The sequence below is a fragment of the Sus scrofa genome, chromosome 5 (assembly GCF_054392235.1).
Source record: "Sus scrofa isolate SSC_HxYL_T2T_F1_AM1 chromosome 5, Sscrofa_HxYL_maternal_Yorkshire_Landrace_v2.0, whole genome shotgun sequence".
NCBI classification, from domain to species: domain Eukaryota; kingdom Metazoa; phylum Chordata; class Mammalia; order Artiodactyla; family Suidae; genus Sus; species Sus scrofa.
Genome location: NC_139387.1, coordinates 107670591 through 107693420, shown reverse-complemented (window position 1 = coordinate 107693420; position 22830 = coordinate 107670591). Strand labels below are relative to the sequence as shown.

The window sequence follows — 22830 nt, the reverse complement described above, 5'->3', positions numbered from 1 at the left end:
GAATGCTTTTATAGAAACACAACAGTGACAATGTAGGATTATTAATTCAAAACTGCCATTTCTGGGAAAAGCCTGGAAATCAGTAAGGGGCCAGTACAATATGACACATTTGCTCACAAGCAATTGTCAGCGTTACATTTCAAAATACATGGATGCTCACGCATAGCTTCTTTTGTTAATGATTCGTACTGTCGTGTGTGGTTAGGTTACAACGATGGATATATTATTATACAGTGAAGAAAGAACAAAAAGATCAGCCAGGAGATGGCCAATTTGGTTTTTAGCCAAAGTGAATTTCACTGGGCTATTAATAATTTGATGGGAGGTGAGCATGTGTGTTTATTTTGGGAACCTGTAATTTCATATGATCACAAAATATACGAATGCATATGCAACTCAGATTGAAAAATATACAACGCTGTAGACCTGAGGTATGTATTTTCAATTTTGATTCAGATGTTTCCTCATCCACAGCAGTGTTTTATGAAGCACTTGAACTTATGAACCCATGCCATTCTAAACAGTAGGTTTAACATGAGCAATGCTTGATTGTTTTTCTGAATGACCACTAATACTCATTTGTGTACATAATTCACGATATTCTATTTTGAAATCCGTCATAACAGTTCATTTCAATCTACCCTTTCAGTCCTCTAGGGAGGACAGAGACTATTAAATTTTCAAAGCTTCTCTGTGCTATTTCTGTATCTAATAGAAATCGCCAATTGAAAATAACCACTGTGGTCTCTCCAGGGAACCTAGCTGTGCCTTATTTCACAGTGTCCATTTTCGGAGACATAATGTAATCATAATTAATCTCGACTCTATTGAATTGCTACACTGGCCTTTGGAGATGACTAATTTTATAAGAATACATTCTAAAAGTTTCTAAAGAGACAGTAAGGCACTGCCTGTTATTATTGTCATACACCTGCTGCTGTTATGAATTATAGTCCATAAATGAATTTCAGATAACAATATTTAAGTATCAAGAATAACCTTTAATAATAATAGCATGTATTTCAAGTTACAATCCTATTAAAATGAAAAACCTTTTACTAAAATAAACACACTTACCTGCTTGCTTTCCTAAACATGAAGTATCAAGCATTATTCAACCTTCTTTGAACACTTCAGCATCATTCTTATGACTGTCAGTTTCATGTGTGGCTTTATTATGGTTGCTTTTCTACTTCTTCTCTTACTGTTATTCAGTTATCATAAAACAATTTAACTTATCAGTGTAGTGCTGAGTACATGGGAAGTTTTAAAAAAATTGTGGAATGAATGCACAAGTTCTCAGATGAAGCTTTCAGTTCTCTTTCTAATTTGCTTTGGAGAAGTGAGATACCCAAGTGTTAAAGATGTGCACTCGTTATATCTAATGTTGACTCAAGGGTCCAGCCAGTAGACAAGATGTAAAGATCTTAGGCTATCGGGTATGTAATTGGAGCAGACATTTCTCTGTTTACTACCAGGTTCTCAGATTTGTTAGCAGATGTTGAATTTACCTAAAGATTGACCGCTGAATAAATCAGATGGTATTATCATTGAGAACATGACATGTAGAACTAATTAAGAAATAGATGCCTTGCCTTGGATGGTTTTTATATTTAGTTATTGGTCTAGATATGGAGGAAAAGTCACACATCAACTTCAGAATTTCCTGTCTTTCCATGGGTAAGACCAGAATCAGTTCTACATCATAACCGGAGAGGTTAATGTGGTATAAACTGAAAACTGCAAGATTAGTGAGCATTCCCTTGGGAGTTCTCTAGGTTTCTTTATGTATTCCTAAACTGTTCTCTAGGTTTTTATTCTTAAGAATCCCTCCTGGGCTGAATACATTGATACTCTGTTATGTCTACATTATGGAGGACTTCAATGTATTGCTAAAACTCATTTGTTTTCATATACCTGAAGCCTATTATCAGACCTGTAGTGATGTTAATTAGGTAGTGATAAATTGGAGAATGTGACCAAAAACAAGCAGAAAGAGAAAAAAAAAAAGCAATGTTGTTAGATAATTATTTTTGGAAAATATCTGGATACTGAGGCAATAGTCTTTCCATCCATATTGTTGAATTCCCTATAAGAATATAACTTAATTGGGACAATTATATTTCTATATATATTCTTTTTCTTCCCTTTCAGTTTTGGCAAATTTATTCTGTAATAAAATGTCAAAGAATTGATTGATATTAAAGTACTTAAAGTTGTTCTGAATTGTAACCTACAAAGCTGATTGAAATAAACTTAATTTTCATCATGATTTGCCCTAAAATTCCTAAATGAAATGGCAGATAACTTATAAATGGCCCTATCTGTTTCGATTTTTTTAAATTCAAAAATTTCCAATTTCATCTCAGTGAAATTTGTTTCATGAACAGTGTTACAGGCTTATTCTGCGCAGACTGATGTAATCTCCAGTTCACAGGCGATCTTGGATTTAGATGGCACCTGTCTAAAAGTTGGAAAGCTACTGATTACAGAGCCTGAGTTGGGAGTCAGCAGCCCCCTGGACCTGAGGATGTCTTTTGTGGTTTTTATAATCATTTCACGATAGTTTTTAAAGTGTGTGCTTCAGTCTGTGTATGTGTGCTGAGCAGCCATTTTCTTACGATGTCTTAAGTTCAGCAATGAAAACCCAAGGCTGGGAGAAGAGGAGCACTGATTCTCTGCACTATAAAGAATGCTGAAAATAACTGAGGCCGTGAGCTCCCTGAGAGTGGGGTCTCATTCTGATCACTGCCCTAGAGTATCCTAACCCAAGGCCATTTCAGCAGAATCCCAGGAAATCAGAAACATCGGCACGTGTTCAAGTTTTGGATTATTGACACAGGGAGGAAACCCTGGGTTTTCACTTCCCTCCCTTAAGAGTGAAGAAGTGGCTCTTACCAATCCAAGAGGGAGGGCCTCAAGAAATGCCACCTCCAGAAATTGGAAGTTGACAGGGGTGTCTGACTTTCCAGATGAATGTCCTCTCGTGCAGCAAACTCGCTGACTTATGCCTGTGTGTTCAGAGGTAAGAAAACTAGATTATGGACATAACTTCAATGCAATTTATTAAAAATATCCTATTTTTTATTATGAATTTCCGATAACATAGATTTAACATAAATTTTTTCTGGACCCAGTTGTTTTAATATGATCTGCAATTCATCAAAACACAATAACTACAAGTAAAATTTTATTACAAGTATACAATAATTTATTAGAAATGAGTTTTTAATGACATGAAATTACTTTAAAATGTTACTGTATACAGAGATGAATATATCTTAATATTTCTTAGTGTTAGACTATTTCTTACATTTCTTTTCATTAGAAAGCAATGAGTTCCAAATCAATTCTATTGCTAGTTTTAATTTTTGTATTTGTATGGGTCAAAACTATGCTTTCATAAATTTTTGATAGGAATGAAAGTAGTATTTAATAAAAGTAGCACTCAATTATTTGAATTCTTTTTATAAGTAAAAAATAACAGAAATCTAGTATCAAAAATGATTAATAACATATTTGTTCATCGATTAATTAGATCCTCTTTCAATCATGTCAAAAGCAAAGAATTTGAAAGTCACTGACTTGCAAAAGGGTTTGCTACTTTGTGGTCAAAATCCTTTAATTTCTTCATTTCTGGGAAGCATGTTAGGAATACTAATTATATTCCTAACTATATCAGGAACCATAGGAAATTGCTACCTTTATAGGTCAAACGTGGTTGAACACAGAAATTTCATACAGTTTAGCCCAACTGTTAACCTTCCAATCTTCATCCCAGCCTTTTGACTAGGCCTGCTATTGACACCCCATTTTCAAGATGAACGCTTGAAGCACAGAGAGGGCAAGTTGCTGCCTAATAGCTCTCGGATAAAAAGTGCTGTTATCAGGATGTGAATTCAGGTCATCTTGCTCTAGTCTGTTCTCTTACCTACTAAATTTAAAACTTCTCAATATACTCCGAAAGGTTTGGGAAATAAAAATATTCTCAATTTCAAGACTTGGTTACCAATATCATATTTTTGATAATAAGTTTTTTATCTTGCCATGTGCCTGCAGACTTTATAAAAACTTTGGAGGGGCAGATTTAGCTAAATTTAATCACCACACAATTTAATTAGTAAAGTCAGTTCTCATGGTTAAACTGAAAAGTCATCATAAAAAATATTTTCTGACAAGAATGGTCTAACTTCATTTTTCTACTCAAGCATGTTAATACTCATTTTGAAAAGTATTAAAAAACAGTGAGAAAAACAGAATATGTAAAACAGCATCCTCTTAAGACAAGATTAGGAGTTTCCACTGTGGCTCGGCTGTAATGAATCCAACTAGTATCCATGAGGATATAGGTTCAATCCATAGCCTCACTCAGTGGGTTAAGGATCTGCTGTTGCTGTGAGCTGTGGTGTAGGTTGCAGACACAGCGTGGATCCTGCGTTGCTGTGGCTGTGGTGAAGGCCGGCAGCTGCAGCTCAGATTCACCCCCTAGCCTGGGAACCTCCATATGCCACACGTGTGCCCCCCAAAAAGATTAATTCATATATTTTATAATTTATAAAACAAAATGATAAATCCATGTGCTATTTCTCATTACTTATTTTTAATAATATAATGTAACATACAGTTCAAATCATAAATCATTTATTTATCCAGAAGTATTTCCTTATTAAATGTGTGTACATACATGCATCAAACTCTGATGCTTGGTCACTGGGAATAATTACATTAAATAATGTATAAAATCAAAGAGCACTCTAATAATTTTACTAGCTCCAATGATCAAATTTTTCTTACATCTAAGTAAAGAAAAACTTATCTGTTGCCAAAACCAAGCAGTCTGGCTAGCGTATGCTTTTATTTTTTTGTTCATAAAAGGTAGAAAATACAGTCAGTTCATAAAATAAGTAGATGATTAAATAATTAAACATTTCAAAATAGGACTTGATAGAATAGGTCTTAACTACTTTGTTGAATAATACACACCAAATCTGAAAGAAAGCATAAAAATTTTACCCATGAGTTTTATCCAGTGTATCTTGAAAACTTGGGTAACCTCATAGACTATTCCAATTACATTAAAAAGATCGACTTCATACCCTATCCTGCTTCAACTATTCAAAGCTTTTCTTTTTAGCTAATGAGGTGTCCCAAGGATGAGTCTTGAGAACAGCTGAAAAGAAGTGCTCATATTTCAACACATGAATAAAAGCTATTTTCCATAGTCAATCTTTCTTACCTACAGGTCGTTTGCTTTGCTCTTACAGAACTCCCTCGGGAACGAGGCATCCTTTGACAAGGCGAAAAGCTGTGAGAGGTGATGTCTGCCAACAACAGTTATCAATGCCAACCCATTTCCGTGCCATTTTCCACTCTTAAGAGGAGTATCTATAAAACAGAGAAAGACGCACATCCTGAGGTGGTTTATATTTCCTTGGTTACCCACGGACGCTGATTTCTCACCCCAATATTTGGAAGTCACTTTCTTTGATGTCTGGGGAGATTTTTGAGATGTGTGCAGTAGAAAAGACACAGGGGGAAGAAGGTGGAAGGGAGGAGCCTGCTCTGAAGTCTTTTCTGCAGATTCACCAGCTGGATCAGTTTCAGGAAAGAACACATCCTTGCTCCATCTTATAGTGGTTTGCGTACCTGGGTTCAAAAACTGCTCCAAAGAGTATTGCAAAGGCAGTGATTCAGAGAAAATGAAAACTCTATTTGTACCGAACCAAGTCCAGACTCTTCAACAACCAAACAGATGGGCAGATTTGTATGCATGTATATACATGTATTAGACCATCTGATGGATTTTAATCATCATGCAGCTGCATTGTATGTTCTAGGTAAATTTGTGTTTATACCCATTGGTACACAATTAATGATAATTTTTTTTTTGTCTTTTTGACCTCTTAGGGCCGCACCCACAGCATATGGAGGCTCCCAGGCTAGGGGTTCAATCAGAGCTGAAGCTGCCGGCCTATACCACAGGCACAGCAATGTGAGATCCAGCTGCGTCTGTGACCTACACCACAGCTCATGGCAATGCTGGGTCCCTAACCCACTGAGCAAGGCCAGGGATCGAACCCGCAACCTCATGGTTCCTAGTCAGACTCATTAACCACTGAGCCACGACGGGAGCTCCCCAAACTTTTTTTTTTTAATGATGATTTACTATAGAGCAAGCTTGATGACATTGAGAGGAAAGCCGAGACAAGTCTGGGGGTTTTCCTCACACCCTTTGTACCATTCAGGCTAGACTGTCTCCTGTAACGGACTATCCCTAAACCTCAACGACTTAACGCAATAGAGTTTATTGCTGCTCACATCACATCTACTCGAGGAAGTGGTAGACTCTGTTCTTTGCAAATTATCAGATACATAGACTCCTGTATGGTAGCTTTACCATTCTCTAAGGTCTGGGAGTCTTCCATGGAATTTTTCACAGCCAGACAGCAGAAGGTAGGAAAAAGTATCTGGAATATCTCATCCAAGGGTTGAGGCCCAGCTCAGAGAGTGTACAACATTCAAAAAACAAACAAAAAACAAAACAAAAACAAAACAAAACAAAAAAAAGGAGTTCCTGACGTGGCTCAATGGTGAAAGAACCCGACCAGTATCCATGAGGATGTGGGTTCGATCCCTGGCCTTGCTCAGTGGGTTAAGGATCCGGTGTTGCCGTGAGCTGTGGTATAGGTCGCAGACACGGCTCGGATCCCGCGTTGCTATGGCTCTGGCGTAGACCGGTGGCTACAGCTCAGATTAGACCTCTAGCCTGGGAACCTCCATGTGCCACAAGTGCTGCCCTAAAAAAAAAAAAAAGACAAAAAAAGAAGACAGAGAACATAAGTATTGGTCCCAACTGGCTGGGCTCTGCCAACCTTCTACAGAAATTGAGAAGATTTGGGGTAAATTTACAGATTCTTGCTGATATGGTAATGACATCATTTTTTACAGATGTTTCTGTTACATTCATATGCTACTTTTATTATTATACCATAATTATTATTGTATTATATTTATTATATATTATTATATTGTTTATTTATTATTATATCATAATTGATATTAAGTCATTGATTTCTAACTCTGTGAGATTCTGAACAGTCCTGTATAGATACTGATTTAATTCTATTGTAAAGAAGTTGCAACAGTTATAATGAGATCAATTAAGTAATTGCCAGCAGATTAAATATGAATGATTTAAAATTTAATTTCCTAAGGAAACTCCACAAAGATTAAGTACAATTTTCCGTAACACCCAAGTAAACAAGAATCAAAATCTCAAGGTCAATAAAGAAAATTAACAATCATAAAACTAAAATCTCATAGGATATATTGCAAATAAATTACCAGTTTTAAGGAGAAGGTATAAATCTTATGATGAATGACAAAATCTAACAAGAAAGGAACATCGCCCAAACTTTGATCATGGTCTTTAGAGGTGTTTGACTTGTAAACAGTCTTCGGCCTTTGATTTTACTATTTACTAGATGCTAAAGCCTGGCTCATTGCTTTGTATATTCAAAATACTCCTATCAAGAACTTCGAGTTTATTATTCTCTCCATATTCTAGTTACTCAGCTTGAAAGCTGTCACCTGTAATTTACTTTAACTGATTAAAGATAGTTGAGATTTAGATTTCTAAAAATTTCCACTCCTTATAATATGCTTACTTGGAGAAAAACTGGGCAAATGCTGCTCGTCAAAAATGCTGATATTTGTTTATCAGAAGGCCTAGGATGTCTGGAGCTGATTTGCCCACACTCCGCTTTCCTAAAATGAAAAAAATCAAGATCACATGACTCAAGCAGAAAAGCGTCTGCTTTACCCAAGATTCAAATCCTAGTTCGGCTACAACACTTTTCCCCACGTATTTTCAACCTTGAAACAAATGCAATTATTACATTATGCCCATAAAACTGTGGAACCTCACGTTTTATACGGACATCAAAAGTGAACGTATTTGTTTCACTGTAAATATAATACAAGTGCATCTACCCAGTAATCTATCTTTTTCTACAACTCTTTAAAACTATTTTTGTATTTACACTTTACTCTCCAACTCAAATCTTACAATCGCTTATTTGAATCTAATCCCAACTCTTCTACATAGTACTAGTTTCGTCTTTAGCAAGACATGAATTTTCCTGAAGTTTGAACTCCTTGCCTATAAAACAGGAATAATTCTGTCAATTTAGCAAGGTTTTGTAAGATTTAAATAAGGTAATAATAATAATGAGGGGTAAATTCTGTAAATCTATGGCTTAAACACTGGAGCAGTGACCCACTATTCCTTCTTCATTTTATCCATGCTCCTGAGGTGTTAAGTATTGCATTTTATTATCCTGTCTTTTCCTATCCTATCCTATCTTATCCTATCCTATCCTACTTTATTCTCTTTTTAGGGCCGCACCTGCAGCATATGGAAGTTCCCAGACTAGGTCAGAGCTGCAGCTGCTGGCCTCTGCAACAGACTCAGCAATGCAAGGTTCGAGTTGCATCTGCAACCTATGCCGCAGCTCGCTGGATCCTTAACCCACTGAGGGAGGTCAGGGATGGAACCCGCGTCCTCGTGAGTACTAGTTGGGTTCTCACTCCCCTGAGGCACAACAGGAGCTCCTCTTGAGGTGTTTTTGTCATTTTGACTTTTTTCTTCGTGTGTATGTGTTTTGCCTTATCCACTCACTTAGTAAGTGAACTGGCAAATCAAATACGGCTTCCAAAACATTTCTCAAAGGCCTACGATGTAACAGTCCCGTGCTAGATCACATGGCTACCAAGGTAAGCCAGCTCCTTACCTTCCTGAAGTAGAATTGACGGTGGCAGAGAGCGGAGTGTGATAAGAACTATGACGCGGAAGCAAAGGCACCTGCTATACTTAGAAAAGGCTTCCTGGAAGAGGTAATTCCTTAAGGCTGAGGAAGAATCATCCCAGAAATAAAGAAAGCCTGGTCTAGCAAAATGCAATGCTCTATTAACGGAGGAGGGCGAGAGCCAGTCGCAAGGAAACCCAAAGTCCAGGGAGCAACGTGGAGCTGTGGAAAGAGACGAGGAAGAGGAGGCAGAGAGAGGGGAGGTCAGGGAGGGTTTTGTAAGTTCGGCTGAAGAACCCGGAGTGTATTTGGACTGCGATAGGCAAATCAAATGATTTCCCAAATTACTCTTCTGTCGCTGAGCCAAATGGTCCATTTCTTGAGTCACAAGTTGGCATAAAGGCCTCTGAGTTTTCTCAGGGTGCAGTCATGCTGCTTTTGCCATCACTGACATCACTACACATTGCGGACGATATATTCTGCACAGTGTAACATCTACCCTCTGCCGGAGACAGTTTTCCTTTGTAAACTGCCTATCAGATAACCCAGGACCACAGAAGATACTATTTTCACACTGACCATGGGGGCAGTTTGAAACTGAATCCTTGAAGCTTCTGGGCCATTCCATGTATGGGTCTGTCTTGTCAGCACCAGTAAGATCCAGGAAGATGCTCAAGGCAAGTTAATGCTGTTCCAGAAAAGTGTCAAGGGGTCTGTAACCCTCCGGGAAACAACACTGTCCCTCCCTCCCTCTGTGTCTCTCTCACACACACACACACACACACACACACACACACACACACACTTATGTTCATGCACAGGCATTTAAAAACCTCCCAATTCCTGTAACCATGAAGATAAATTCCCTATGATTTTATGTGGCTGAAAAGGCACTAAGAAGACCTTACAAGTCCCCGCATGTCTTCACGTGACCATTAGTAACCACTGTGTGTGGCTGAGCTGGGACAGGGCCGGGAGAGAGCAAGGAGGCTTGAGACTGTTCCAGACAGAGGTCATGGCACAAGAAAACGGCCAGAGAGGAAGGTGAGAAAAGCATGTCTATCTGAATCTCCGAAAAAAGAATTATGGCCATTTTCATGAGCTTTGTCTTCGGTCTAGAACATTTTGGGACTTCTTCCTCACCCCTGCCTATCCCTGCATTTCTACCCTTAAAAAGTCATCTCCTAGAATTCCCATTGTGTCTCAGTGCATTAAGAACCCAGCAAGTATCCGTGAGGATGCGGGCTCCATCCCTGGCCTCACTGAGTTAAGGATCCAGCATTTGCCACAAGCTGTGGTTTCAGCCGCAGGTGCATGGATGTGGCTGTGGTGTAGGTGGGCAGCTGCAGCTCAGATTCAACCCCTAGCCCAGGAACTTTCATATGCTGCAGGTGCAAGTGTTAAAAGAGAGAGAGAGAGAGAGAGAGAGAGAGAGAGAGAGAGAGAGAGAGAGAGCGCGCGAGAGCGAGAGCGAGAGAAAAGCATCTCCTTTAAGTCGATTTCTCCAGTTTACCTCTTTCCCCCACTTTCTTCCAGAATGATCATGTGCCCATATTCCCACGGCACTTTCTTTTGATTATTTAATTTTCTCTCCCTGCAAAACTATAAATTTCATGGCAACAAGAATCTTGCTCCTGTTAGATTCCAAACTAGCCAATGAAATGCCCAGCATGTAATAACACAATGTGGATGAAAGAAAGGAAATAACCCACCGTTTTCGTACCAACTGTGAACTAAGCTCCGCACCAAGTGCTTCACATGCATCATCTCACTTAAGCGCCCCCATATCACTCCCATTTCGAACATCAGGAAACTGAGTCTGAGAATAAGAGAATTGCCTCAAATCACACAATTAGTAAGAGGCAGAGCAAGGACGAAAATCAAGGACTACCTGCTTTTGGAGCCTGAACTCCTAACCTCTGTTCTAACAATTCATCCCTGGGTCTTGCTGGTTATATGTACTCCTTCGTTTCTGTTGAACTGGGATATACAACTTGTTTGGCCTGCCTCAAAGGTTGTTCTAGCGAGTGGAACAAAAATCATACAGTTTTAAAATGTTCGTAAGTCCTCCACTTCCCTCTCTTTTTGAATAAATCTTAGCTACCGGTGTTCATTACCAGTGTTTCCGCAAGTGTTTTGATGTGACGCATATTTTCAAAATGCGTCCTCAAATTTGGTTCATTTCCCTCTTCAACGTTAGTGGTTAAAAGGCCACGTGATTCTTTTTCTTATTAAGAGTGGAGGCTACCGATACGTTTAACATAGATTTAAAACAGTCAGTCTCGGAGTTCCCGTCGTGGCGCAGTGGTTAACAAATCCGACTAGGAACCATGAGGTTGCGGGTTCGGTCCCTGCCCTTGCTCAGTGGGTTAACGATCCGGCGTTGCCGTGAGCTGTGGTGTAGGTTGCAGACGCGACTCAGATCCCGAGTTGCTGTGGCTCTGGCATAGGCCGGTGGCTACAGCTCCGATTCGACCCCTAGCCTGGGAACCTCCATATGCCGCGGGAGCGGCCCAAGAAATAGCAACAACAACAACAAAAAGACAAAAAAAAAAAACAAAAACAGTCAGTCTCTTTCGTTCTTAATAAATCTGTTCTGACTGCATGACAATGGTATTGCTGTTATTTTTTAAATGTTTTTCAACCTATGTTCCAGTTCCAAAGAGAAACGTGAAGTGGGTTATGTTCTTTGCTTTGCAAGCTTAGGGTTGTGATCTTTCTAACTTAAGCTGATTAAGTGTTATTTTTGAGATAGAGAAGAATATTGCTTACAAATTCCAAGCCTCTTAGATGAAGATCTTGCACAAAATCTTGATCAAATTACCAAAACCAAAATCGCAGCCATTCAGTTACACATTCACAGGATTCTTTATTTTTAAATGTATATTAAAATAACTCACTTAAAGGTTATTTTCTAATAACATCTGTGGAGAAACAAATCAACCTTGGGGTTATCATAACAATCACACCAAAAAATCTGACTACCATTCAGTTAGCTACAACATAACTAAGTCCCTAAGAGACATTTAATTCAGTTTTTACAATAAAAATCTTCGCTTTTCTCTACATACTTTTTTTGGCTTTCATAGTACTTTAAGAATTTTGTTACAGGAGTTCCCGTCGTGGCACAATGGTTAACAAATCCGACTAGGAACCATGAGATTGCGGGTTCGATCCCTGGCCTCACTCAGTGGGTTAAGGATCCAGCGTTGCTGAGAGCTGTGGTGTAGGTTGCACATGTGGCTCGGATCCCGCGTTGCTGTGGCTGTGGTGTAGGCGGGTGGCTACAGCTCCAATTAGACCCCTAGCCTGGGAACCTCCATATGCCGCGGGAGCGGCCCAAGAAATGGCAAAAAGACCAAAACATATATATATACATACATATAATTTTGTTACATATCTTAATTACATCTTAATTCTAATAGTTTGGTCTTTTTAATTACCACACATGCATTTACACTGTTAAGCTCAAATTTGTTTTCTTTTTTTTTTTCCTTTTCACGGCCGCACCTGTGGCATATGGATGTTCTTGGGCTAAGGGTTGAATCAGACCTGCAGCTGCTGGCCTATGCCACAGCCATGGCAACACCAGATCTGAGCTGCATCTGAGACTGATGCAATGTGGGATTCTTAACCCACTGAGGGAGGCTAGGGATCGAACCGCATCCTCATGGAGAATACATTGCATCCTTGACCCACTGAGCCACAGTGGGAACTCTGCAGAGAGTCTCCTAAGTACTCCTACATGCGGTTTTGTCACAATCGATGGGCACTGCACAGGTGGCAAGGAACAAAGAAGTATCTGGACAGAGGTCTGCCACTTTCCTATTATTGGTTATCTAACCCTGAAAATGAATGCTCTCGTCTAAGGCTGTGTGTTTTTTATTTATTTATTTTTAATTTTTTAAAATTATAGTTGATTTGCAATGTTCTGTAAATTTAAGGCTGCATGTTTTTTAAGCTAAAATTTTAATTCAAAGATTGATTGTAGTCTAAGTGTCAGTCAAAACAGGGCTGCTCAAAGACAAAAGCAAAGACTTAGTTCACTTGCTAAAGCATCTGATCCCAGGAAAACAAATGATAAATTATAAAGGAGGCATCTACTTAATTGAGCTTCTGCCTCTTCTGCACTTGTTTGTACAAGGGGACTCTTACTTGTTTCTAATGTTTTCCCGTCACAGAGAACTTACACGGAAAAAACACGGTCTTGATAGTGTGAGGAGGATGTTTTGTGAGAAAAGGAGTAAGGGATGCATGTAAAATGATTGATCATTTTTCTAACGTTCATAGGATAAGACTTTTGCTAAACAGACTGGATATCTTGGGTCTAGAATAAGCATTGAGCATACTGCAGTTTGGGAAATGGTTATCAGTTATGACAGTGAATTGATACAGGTATTTGGGATTATTCGGCAATGTTAAAATTATATATTCTTTTAGGGGGGTGTACTAATTACTAATTCACTCAACTTTTCTTGTGTCATATAAAGTCCGGAATGGGGTTTGAGATGTGGAAATTTGGGTTTTTTGTTTTTTTGGGGGGAGGGGAGAGGGGTGAAATTTCTTCATAGCTCTCTGATATAGATCTGACAAGGGAATTAGCCAAGAATGGGAATGACTGAAGAATTAAGTGTCTGTTGATGCAAGAGGTAAAATTGGAATATAGAGTCTAGGAGAGAGGGCTTCCTGAACGTGAGTCAAGGTGAGAGTCAACACTGAAGTTCAGTAAAATACAAACATCATAGATAAAAGCCCATCTGCCATTAGCAAACTCTAAGCCACCTCTGTGAAGGCCGTTTGTTGTCAATGTCAGATTCAGGGGCTAATGGTTATGGTAAGGACCAGAAGAGGAGGCTCAAAACCCCAAAACATCAGAGACACTTTCGAATTTTGAAATCCATGCAATAGCTCTCAACTGCATTGAGAGTCCACATCTAAATTCCTTTCTATGGCCTATAAGGTCCTTTGATCTTTTATACAGCATCTCTCAACCTTTTAACAGGTTCCCACATCATATGCTAACTTTCTAACTCCCACGTATGCCAAGCTTGTTCTAGTCACAGAGGCCTTGCAGGGACATTCCTTCTGTCCCTCCATCTAAAGTTGTCTTCCCTAAATATTTACACTGGCAATTCCCTCCTGTAGGTCAGGTCTTCATTTAAATAACACTCCTAAGGCAATTCACTCCCTGGCCCTCTACTTTGTATATATATATATATTTTATCATATCCCACATCCTTATCTCAAATAATATTTGTTGCATTATGGTGTGTTGGTTATTATTTTTCACACCTGCCCACCAGAATGTAAACACCACACAGTCTAGCAAAAAATGTCTGTCTTCTTGGCCTCCGTATCCATATATGCCTGGCATATAGCTGATATTCCATAGCTTTTTGCTAAACAGGCTACTTGAATAAATGAGCGTATATTGAACTACTCCTATCCCTAGGCAGTATCAGAGGAGTTCTGGAGCAGGTGCAGATCCAGGAAGTCACTCAGCAACTGAAAGGTTCAGCTTTCAGTTAGGCAGGGCACAATCATGATGGGCAGGCTGAATCTTTCATAAATAGAAACTGACAAAAATGGACAATTTTGGAATTTAACAGCAGCAGCAAAACTCCAATCCCTAGGAGGCCACTACATTATTCCTAAATAGCCTAGGTGCTCAATTAATAAACTGCTCCTTAGGTTAATGCCTTTGGAAATTGCATCAGCTCTTACAGATGTAAGCTTCAATCTTCATTGCTCAGATTACTCCTCTCCATAATTTAGCCCATTTGGTGCCTGTAATAACTCTTTTAGATAGTAACTTTTTATCCTATTACTACAGATTCAACTTACTAAATGCCATTGGCTGTAACACAGCACTTTTGGAATTTGTGTTAACTCTTTGAGCTCAACAGTTGAACATCATTCAAGGCACTGAAGCAGGATTATTCTTTCTTGATTTAGATGTAGGATCTTAAAACACTTTAACATGGGTATTTTCTGAAAAATACAAGTAATAATCAGGTAGTGCCCTCTACAACTTATAGACATGCTCTCTACAAATATAACTTTCAACTATCCTTTTGGGGAAGATATAAAATGTTAATTTAAAAAGCAGTTTGTGCGATGTGAAGGCGAATTTACACTTTAGTAGGAAACAGGTGGCACAGAGTCTGGGTGGGAACAGAGCAGATCAGTGGTTCTCAGGCTTTTGCATTCTGCAGTTCTCTCTTAACTGGCACCATCCTTGCACACACATGTACGCAAACACAGACAACACACCATGCATTTGCTCAGTCATTCAACTAACTTGTATTAAGAAGTGCTTCCTATGTGCGGGAGCTGTGTAAGGTTTGGGGACCCTGAGATTTAGATTATAAAACGTATTCCTGCAGGGGCTCACAGTCTCCTGGGGGAGAAGGGCTGTTAGAGGTAATAACAGCAGTGTCATGAGTGCCATCACAAGAATGAAAATAGGGCTGAGAAAAGCAAGGGCTCATTGGCTTAACGTAACAGGGAATGCATCCAGCAGATGAAGGAATTTGTACTAACTCCCAAAAAGGGAGTTGGAAAGGTTGCTAAGGTGAAGAGGCACTGAAGTCAGAAGGAAGATTTGTGGACGTCGAAGGCGGAGGATCTTACAGGGAACTTTAAGAAGCCACGTGTAATGGAGCCAGGAGTGTGTCTACAGAGACCGTAGCGCAGGAGAGCTATTCGGCAGCACTGCTGGCAGCTTCCTGATGGATTCCTTCTTGAACAAGATTTTAATATCCTTGGTTTTTGTCCGTGTTAATGGGAATCTCTAGTCATTATGACAAACCACAAGTGTTTTTACTTTCGGCAGCTAGCCAGTCTCCAGGAGGGTCTCCGATCATCCAAATTCTTCCTACGCTCACCACTGTCTATGCTCAGGAGCATGAGGTGGAAGTGATAAGTTGTCCTTGCAAGAGGAGATTAGGTTGTAAAAGATTATGGAGTATGTCTTGGCTTCACACACACACACACGCACGTCACTCACCCACTCATCTTGCTCAGGGAAAAGCCAGCTGCCATATCCTCTAAACAGCCCCAGGAAATGAAGCCTCCTGTGACTGCACGTGAACCAGACTGCCCTGCCAGTGAGATGATCAGAGTTCTGACCAAGAGTCCAACTGGCGACCACTTCCTCAGAGCCAGAACTACCCAGAACATCCTGATTCCTGATCCACAAAGGCTCATGGGAGGTAAAAAACATCTGTTGTTTTAAGCTGCTGAGTTAGGGAATAAATAATGTATTAGATAGCAGTAAACGCTGATACATTACTAATTCCCGAATGCCTTCTAGGGCAGCAGAATAGCTCCCCAGTGAAAATGACAGGACTATGCTAAGAGCTTTGGCCTTTTCACTGTAGCTTGTGGGAAGCCATTGACAGAATTTAGGCAAGAGAGTGGTACAACTGATTTGCATTGTACAATGATTATTCTTGCCTTAAATCTAGAGTTTTTCCATTCCACGTTTTGGTCCTCCACTATTGCTTTTCCATCTACCTCTAAAAACTACACTTGTGAAAATGTTAATGATAAAGGATATTTCTTTTCTTTTTCATATTCATTTCCTGATGGGATCATTTCTTATATATTTAAACTATTATTAGAAAAAATTGAATAACCAACAGTACTTTTGGCTTAGGAATATAGAAGAGAAACAGTACTATCTTAGAAATTATCTGTGAAGAAGAATTAAAATGCTCGCTCAAGGATTTTGGTGATCTGATTAAAATATCCATTTTTATTGGATTTTCCCCCTCAAATATATATATATTTATATATATTTGCTATTTTAGGGAAGCACCCGTGGCATATGGTAGCTCCCAGGATAGGGGTCAAATAGGAGCTACAGGTGCTGGCAGTGACGCAGGATCCAAGCCAAGTGGGCAGCCTAAACTGCAGCTCAGGGCAACGCCCGATCCTTAACCCACTGAGCAAGGGCATCCTTATGGATCCTAGTCAGGTTATTTAACCACTGAGCCACGCTGAGCCACGAAGGGAACTCCCCAAATGTATATTATTATACTGAGGAAAAGGAACAAGAGCCACAAAACCAAAAAACCCAAAACTTGAAAAAAAAAAATCATTGGAAATATTTGACTAGGTTTTTCTCAAATAAAAGCAATGACATTTTAAATTAACTCTTACTGACTGAAATTTTAGGATTTTTTTTTTTTTAAGAAATAAAAATAACGCTGGTAGATGAATCCCATACCTTATATTTGGTTGCTAGAATTAACTGAAGTTGTAGTGTCTTCTCATCCACTGGTGGGTTACTTGTTTTAAAACAATTCTTCCATCTGGCTTTTTCTCCATGCTTTTATTGCAATTACTATGTGAGCAAAAAGAAGAACGTTTTCAAAACAGGAGTTCATAATTACATTACTATGAGCTATATCACTTTAGAAGTTCTAAAAAAATATTTACTAAGCCATGAAAATCAGCATATTTTCCAGAAACTCTTTGCTAAATCAGAGTAACTCTGCACATTTCTGTAGGCTCCAATTTCAGCTCAGCATCTACCTGCTGCAGAGATAAAATAATTTTTGCAACTACTTCCACATATATTTGCAGTTTTTCTAATATCCAGGAAATTCGATACATGAGAACATTTTTGCTTTTGTCATAAGTAAAAATACGACAAAGTTAGACATTTGACTCTTAACAAATGTATGTGAAAATATGAATTATGTGGCCGGCAGAATATACTGCCGGGGTGGTCTACCCTTATTTTTAAATCATATACTCTTTAATCATTTTTATTCTCTCTGCTAAAAAGTTCAGCCTGTACTAAGAATGACTGATCTTAGGCAAAAATTGTAAAGTGGGAAAAAAATCAAGTTGTATGATTCCTGTATCTTTTTTCTCTTTGTTTTCCTCCTAATTTTCAGCATTTTTTTCTTAGGCATTAAGTGTTATGGTACCAATATTCTCCCTTCCACTCATTCTTTTCTGAGCAGTCTTCCCCACTTTTTCATTCTCTATATTCTTTTCCTGCATCTTTCTTTATCATTATGCTTTCTCTATTTTCTAGAAAGGTTCTGTGGGACAATTCCATCAATTAATCATTGCTTAAGGTGTTTAAAGAGTCATCTTGAATAGCATATTAAATGTATCATTTGTAGACATATTATGGAATAAATACTGCATGTATTATAAAAGCAGGAATTTTGGAGGGTTTGAATACTGAAAAAATTGAGTATCCCATCCCCACATCAGTTAAAAACATAATTTTATTTTTTAAAGCAGTACAGAATGTACATGCATGCTTCAATTAAAATAATTTCAAAAATTTCTGACTATAACATTTTAAGGATGTGGATGAAGCTGGAGGTTCGGGGGGTTGATTTTTTGGACTGGCTGTTTGCTCATAGGCTTTAAATCACCTTGGTTTGCTGTGCAATTTACACATATTTAAATCTCTGAACGATCCTGTGAGGTGAGGATGATCAGCCTCAAAATAAAGATACCGAAATTAAAATGCAAGGAGATGAGTACATTTTCCTAGTTTTCCCACCTAATACAGGGACAATACTAGGATTCAAACTGAGACTAATGCTTTCAAGCTTTTCATAGGTGTAGGAACTAGTCAACAGGCTTTGAGGTCCACCCTCAGGTCCAGGCCTGCATGGGACACTATTTTGCAGCTCCTGCTCTGGTTCCAACAGAAGTTTCTAGTCTTACAGCCCATGCCTGTTCTACCTGCACACTCCCCTCTGGACTGGCCTTCACTCATTCTCTTCCCTTGGCTTGAAAAGGAAGAACCTATGTTCACAGTCTGTTTTGTAAAATTCCTGAAAATAAGACAGTGTTTTGTTGATCCAGAGAAAATGGTTTCAGCCATGGGTGCTGGGGAGGGGGGGTGGTCGACCTTCATTTCACACAATCATTTAATTAGTCCTTTTGTTTTTAAGGCCTTCATCTTCATCCTGAACCTTCAGCACAACACGGGGCCTTCAAATCCTTCAGCTTCCCCAAGATGAAATCCATTTCCTCCTGCAACAGTAGTTACATTCAGCTTCCCCCTCTACCCCTTAAGTCATATACCACGAATTCATCTTCTTTCCATTCCCTCACTTGGTTTCTTGTCGTCTCCTATTGTCTTTGTTTCCTAGGGTTTTACTGGCACCACCAGCACCACTGAACTTTTTCACTGAGGTTTATAGAAGAAGAGGAGTGGGTGTGGGTACTTCGCTTTGTCATATTTTATCTGAAGTCTAAAATCTTTCTTCTTTTAAATAGGGAGATGATCAGCCTAGTCTGAAAACCATGGACTTAGATTCCCCACCTTACTTACTGTGGGACACAGATATAAAAGGATCATACTTCAACAGTCTGCTCTGGCGAAGTGGCAGAACTTTCCAGGGGGAGAAGCCTGTGCCCGGTGGCTTACAGGTGTGCCAGGAACACCATCCCACTGCCTCAACGTGGAGAACAAGGGGATCGCAGCTCCTTCTTAGTACTCCTCTGGCGAAACACCGGACCTAACGTGTTTCAAAGTGCCAGCACCCTGTAGAGAGACCCAGTAGGAGCCCGTAGGGATCTGCCAGCTTCTTTCGCGTTCCCCCAGCCACTCCCCCCACCACAAATCACCCTTTACACAATGCAGGGGCTCACCTATTTGCTAAGCGGGATGATGTAGATGGACTTCACTGTAACACAGTAGCGGATGGTTTGGGCGGTCAAAGGATCTAGGCCTCCTGGCAGTAGCAGTACACACCTGGGCAGAGGAAAGGAGCGGGCTAGGCCATTACAGCCCTTGGTAATTTTCTCTGCATTTAAATAGGGACAAGGGCCTTTTGCTAATGAAAATCACTTGCCAGGAGGCCTTTGGAAGAGAGTAGGCTGCAGGTGTTACGGAAGCCTCTAGGGCCTTGTTTCTTAGTTGGAGTGATTATTTGAAGAAATAGTCTCTGTTTTGCAATAGAGTTATCTCTGTTCTGTTTAACCTTTATCTCCACATTATTCTTTCCTGCAGAAAACAATCTGTTTACAGCTTCTCAGGTTTACACTCTTCCTAGGATCTGCTCGTTCATTATTTCTCACTTCGGAGTTCGGAACGCACATATTTATTTACAGGTGCAAATACTATCACACAAAAAAAGAGTGTGTTTGGTGTAACAGAAGGCAAACGAGATCCTATCGGAACCTCACGGGGGTAAAAAAAACCAGTGAAGGAGTTTGAAGAAGATTAAACCGCGACAGTAATTAAACCGAGTATCTCTTTTAATTTTCCTCAGGTTCCTCTTTTTCTCTCGGGATTCATTTCATCTTGACTTTGCTCTTGCTTTTGGCTTCATCCCCCCCCCCCCAATCAAAAAACAGCCAAAAAACCTCCAAAGAGGCAAATGGGAAGGGAGGGAAAAGCAACAAGTCTTCAGCTTTCTGCCTGGAGCCTGTGGGGGGTCTAGTCCGCAGGTGCATTCGCATCCCCACCGGGTTCCCTCTCCCCTACGGCTTCTCAATCACTCCCATCCGGCTCTTCACTATAACGTTGGGCAACCTCCCTTCACTCCTCCTCCTCCTCTCTCAGCTGTCAGGAAATCCTGGAGCAGTCCCTGCCCTGGAACCACTCGTTTTTTTAAATGGAGCATTGTGTAAAAAATAATAAATAAAAGGTGACACTGCAGGGGCCCGGGCCGCGGCGCCCAGCTCGGTGGTTCCCGGCGGCAGGCCAGAGGCCGGGCCGCGGGCACCCGCTCGCGCTCCAAAGATCCCGCCGGAGGCGCTGCGCGAAACTTGTTTGTTGTAAACCTGAGAGTGAGGTGGGTCCGCCGGCCTCACCTTTAGGGGTACCCGGGAGACGGTCTTTCGATTGGAAGGCGTTTGTTCCCGGCGGAGGGGCAGCGTGGGCGCCGCCGGAGGCTGGGTTTCCCGCGGCGCCGCGCTCGGCGCCCCGCCCCCGGACCCGCCCCCGGGGCGCCGGGACCCCCGCCCGCCCCGGCCCGGCCCCGCCCCCGGGGCGTCGGGACCCTCGCCCGCCCCGCCCCCGGCCCCGCCCCCGGGGCGCCGGGACCCCCGCCCGCCCCGCCCCGGCCCCGCCCCCGGGGCGTCGGGACCCTCGCCCGCCCCGCCCCGGCCCCGCCCCCGGGGCGTCGGGACCCTCGCCCGCCCCGCCCCGGCCCCGCCCCCGGGGCGTCGGGACCCTCGCCCGCCCCGCCCCCGGCCCCGCCCCCTGGACGTCGGGACCCCCGCCCGCCCCGCCCCGCCCGCGGCAGCCTGTGGCTTCTTCCCCCGTCGCTCCAGGTCGGTTTTTCCCGGCGACTCTAGGGGGACTTTCAAACTCCCGGGCTCCGGGGACACCTCGGAATTTGCCCCCGCTTCCCGCTCGCTCCCCTCGGGCCCCGGAGCGTCGCGAGCGCCCCAGGGGTCGCCCCAGGAGGGCGCTCGGGACCGCGGGCAGCGCAGCCTGCAAGCAGGGGGACGCCGGCGGCAGCGACGATGAAGCCGTCGTGGTTGCAGTGTCGCAAAGTCACCGGCGCCGGGGGACTCGGGGGGGCCCTGCCCGCGTCCTCTCCCGCTCGGGGAGCCGGCCTGGCCCGCAGAGCGTTCGTGGCCCCCGGCCCGCGGGGAGCTCTCGCGGGCCGGGGCTGCCGGGTGCTGTCCTCGAGCTGCGGCGAGTACAAGCGCCACTTCGCGGCCTCGGTGGCCGACCCCGAGAGGTTCTGGGGCAAAGCCGCGGAGCAGATTAGCTGGTACAAGCCGTGGACCAAAACGCTGGAGAACAGACACTCGTCTTCCACCAGTTGGTGAGTGGCTCCTCCGCCTCCGCCGCCGTTTCTCTTGGGCGCGTGAACCTGGAGTTCTTTGGGGAACGAGAGTAAGGCCGGAGATGTGTTGAGAACTTTTAATTTGGGTTTCATTTCAATTCCATAGTCAGCTTTCTTGCCTTGTCTTGAGAGACGCGGTTACGTGTTGGGAGCCCAGCTTCCTGTAGACCCGCGATCTACCTGCCCGGCTGGGCTCTGCGCCGTGAAGTGGCCTAAAGCCGGAGCCCGTTACCGGGACAGCACAGTCTCGCGGGGGGGGAGGGGGCGGCCACGTAAACAACCGAAAGCAGACTGATACTTTAGGGGCATGTTAGGAAGTCCCTGCACACTGCGGGAAGGAAGAGAGTTGAGCAGAGACTTCACTAAGCTCGCCCCTAAGTTGGGTTTGGAAGGATGCATATGTTTTCTCAAAGTCCACAAGGTCCGAATTATTGAAGTCCAGGAGGTGGAACTCAGGTTGAAATTTGACTGTCGATGTGGTTTGTGAATCACTGTGGGACAGGTTAGATCCATAGCCCTGTCCCATATATGAAGCTGCAGTGTGGGGCACCCAGAAGGAATGCACCTGGAGGCAGGTGGTCAGAATAACTTTTTTTTTTTAATTCTAGAATTGCAATCATAAGTAGTTAAAAACATTCTTTCTGTATTAGCGCAAACGGAGATACATTGTAGAATACATGCCATATTTGCCAGTATGTTAAGGTTGGGTCACTCAGGCTAGAACTCAGGAGTTGTGGCTGCCCTTTGGGCGGCGTGCCTAGCCCCTAAGAGTGTGGTAACTCTCAAATGCCAGCCATTAGGGAACAGTGTTTCCTGTACAAGTTTTCAGAAGAGCACATGGGCTTTCCCAGAACCCTTTCCAAGTTCCCAGCTGGGGGAATGACAGGGTCAGGCTTGCATTCAACAAGTGTCTCCTTGTTGGGAACAGGGAACTTGGAGAAGAGCGTCACCACCAGAGCCTGTCCTGTGTCACCACCGTGTCTTATCTTCTCCTGAGTGGTTGGAGCTGTTTACATGGTTTTACCTTCAGAACCCAAGCACATTTCCCCATCCTGTTCAGTTTTTTCAGTACTGTTTAACTGATCCTTTCTTACCTGTGTGGCGGGGACCCAGACACTGGATATGCACCAGAGAATACTACATAGTTCCTACTTGGGGAGACGCCTAATGGTTCAGAGAATGATCTCTGGTGCCAGAATTCTGGGTTCGAGGTTTGACTCTTGGAGGTACTAGCT

At 42.0% G+C, this 22830-nt stretch overlaps 2 protein-coding genes across 7 annotated transcripts in view; one reads left to right on the top strand and one right to left on the bottom strand.

Annotated features, from left to right (window-relative positions):
• Positions 1-20692, bottom strand: part of LOC102165555 (uncharacterized) — a 31806-nt gene extending 11114 nt beyond the window's left edge. The window contains exons 1-7 of the mRNA XM_084957738.1: positions 19443-20692; positions 17041-17157; positions 10520-10626; positions 8793-9029; positions 7668-7767; positions 5237-5385; positions 2899-3011 (exon numbers count right to left, since the gene is read on the bottom strand). Of these exons, the coding sequence (XP_084813864.1) occupies positions 7697-7767; positions 8793-9029; positions 10520-10613 (402 nt within the window). The 5' untranslated portion in view covers positions 10614-10626; positions 17041-17157; positions 19443-20692 and the 3' untranslated portion in view covers positions 2899-3011; positions 5237-5385; positions 7668-7696. The remainder of the gene's footprint in view (positions 1-2898; positions 3012-5236; positions 5386-7667; positions 7768-8792; positions 9030-10519; positions 10627-17040; positions 17158-19442) is intronic.
• A 383-nt stretch (positions 20693-21075) lies between these two features.
• The window catches only part of ACSS3 (acyl-CoA synthetase short chain family member 3), a 149680-nt gene continuing 147925 nt past the window's right edge, over positions 21076-22830 (top strand). For all 6 annotated transcript variants that reach the window (XR_014804590.1, XR_014804589.1, XR_014804591.1 and 3 more), the window contains exon 1: positions 21076-21574. Coding sequence is in view for 3 of the 6 variants with exons in the window: in XM_084957730.1 (XP_084813856.1) it covers positions 21267-21574 (308 nt within the window). In the remaining 3 variants the exon portion in view is untranslated. The remainder of the gene's footprint in view (positions 21575-22830) is intronic.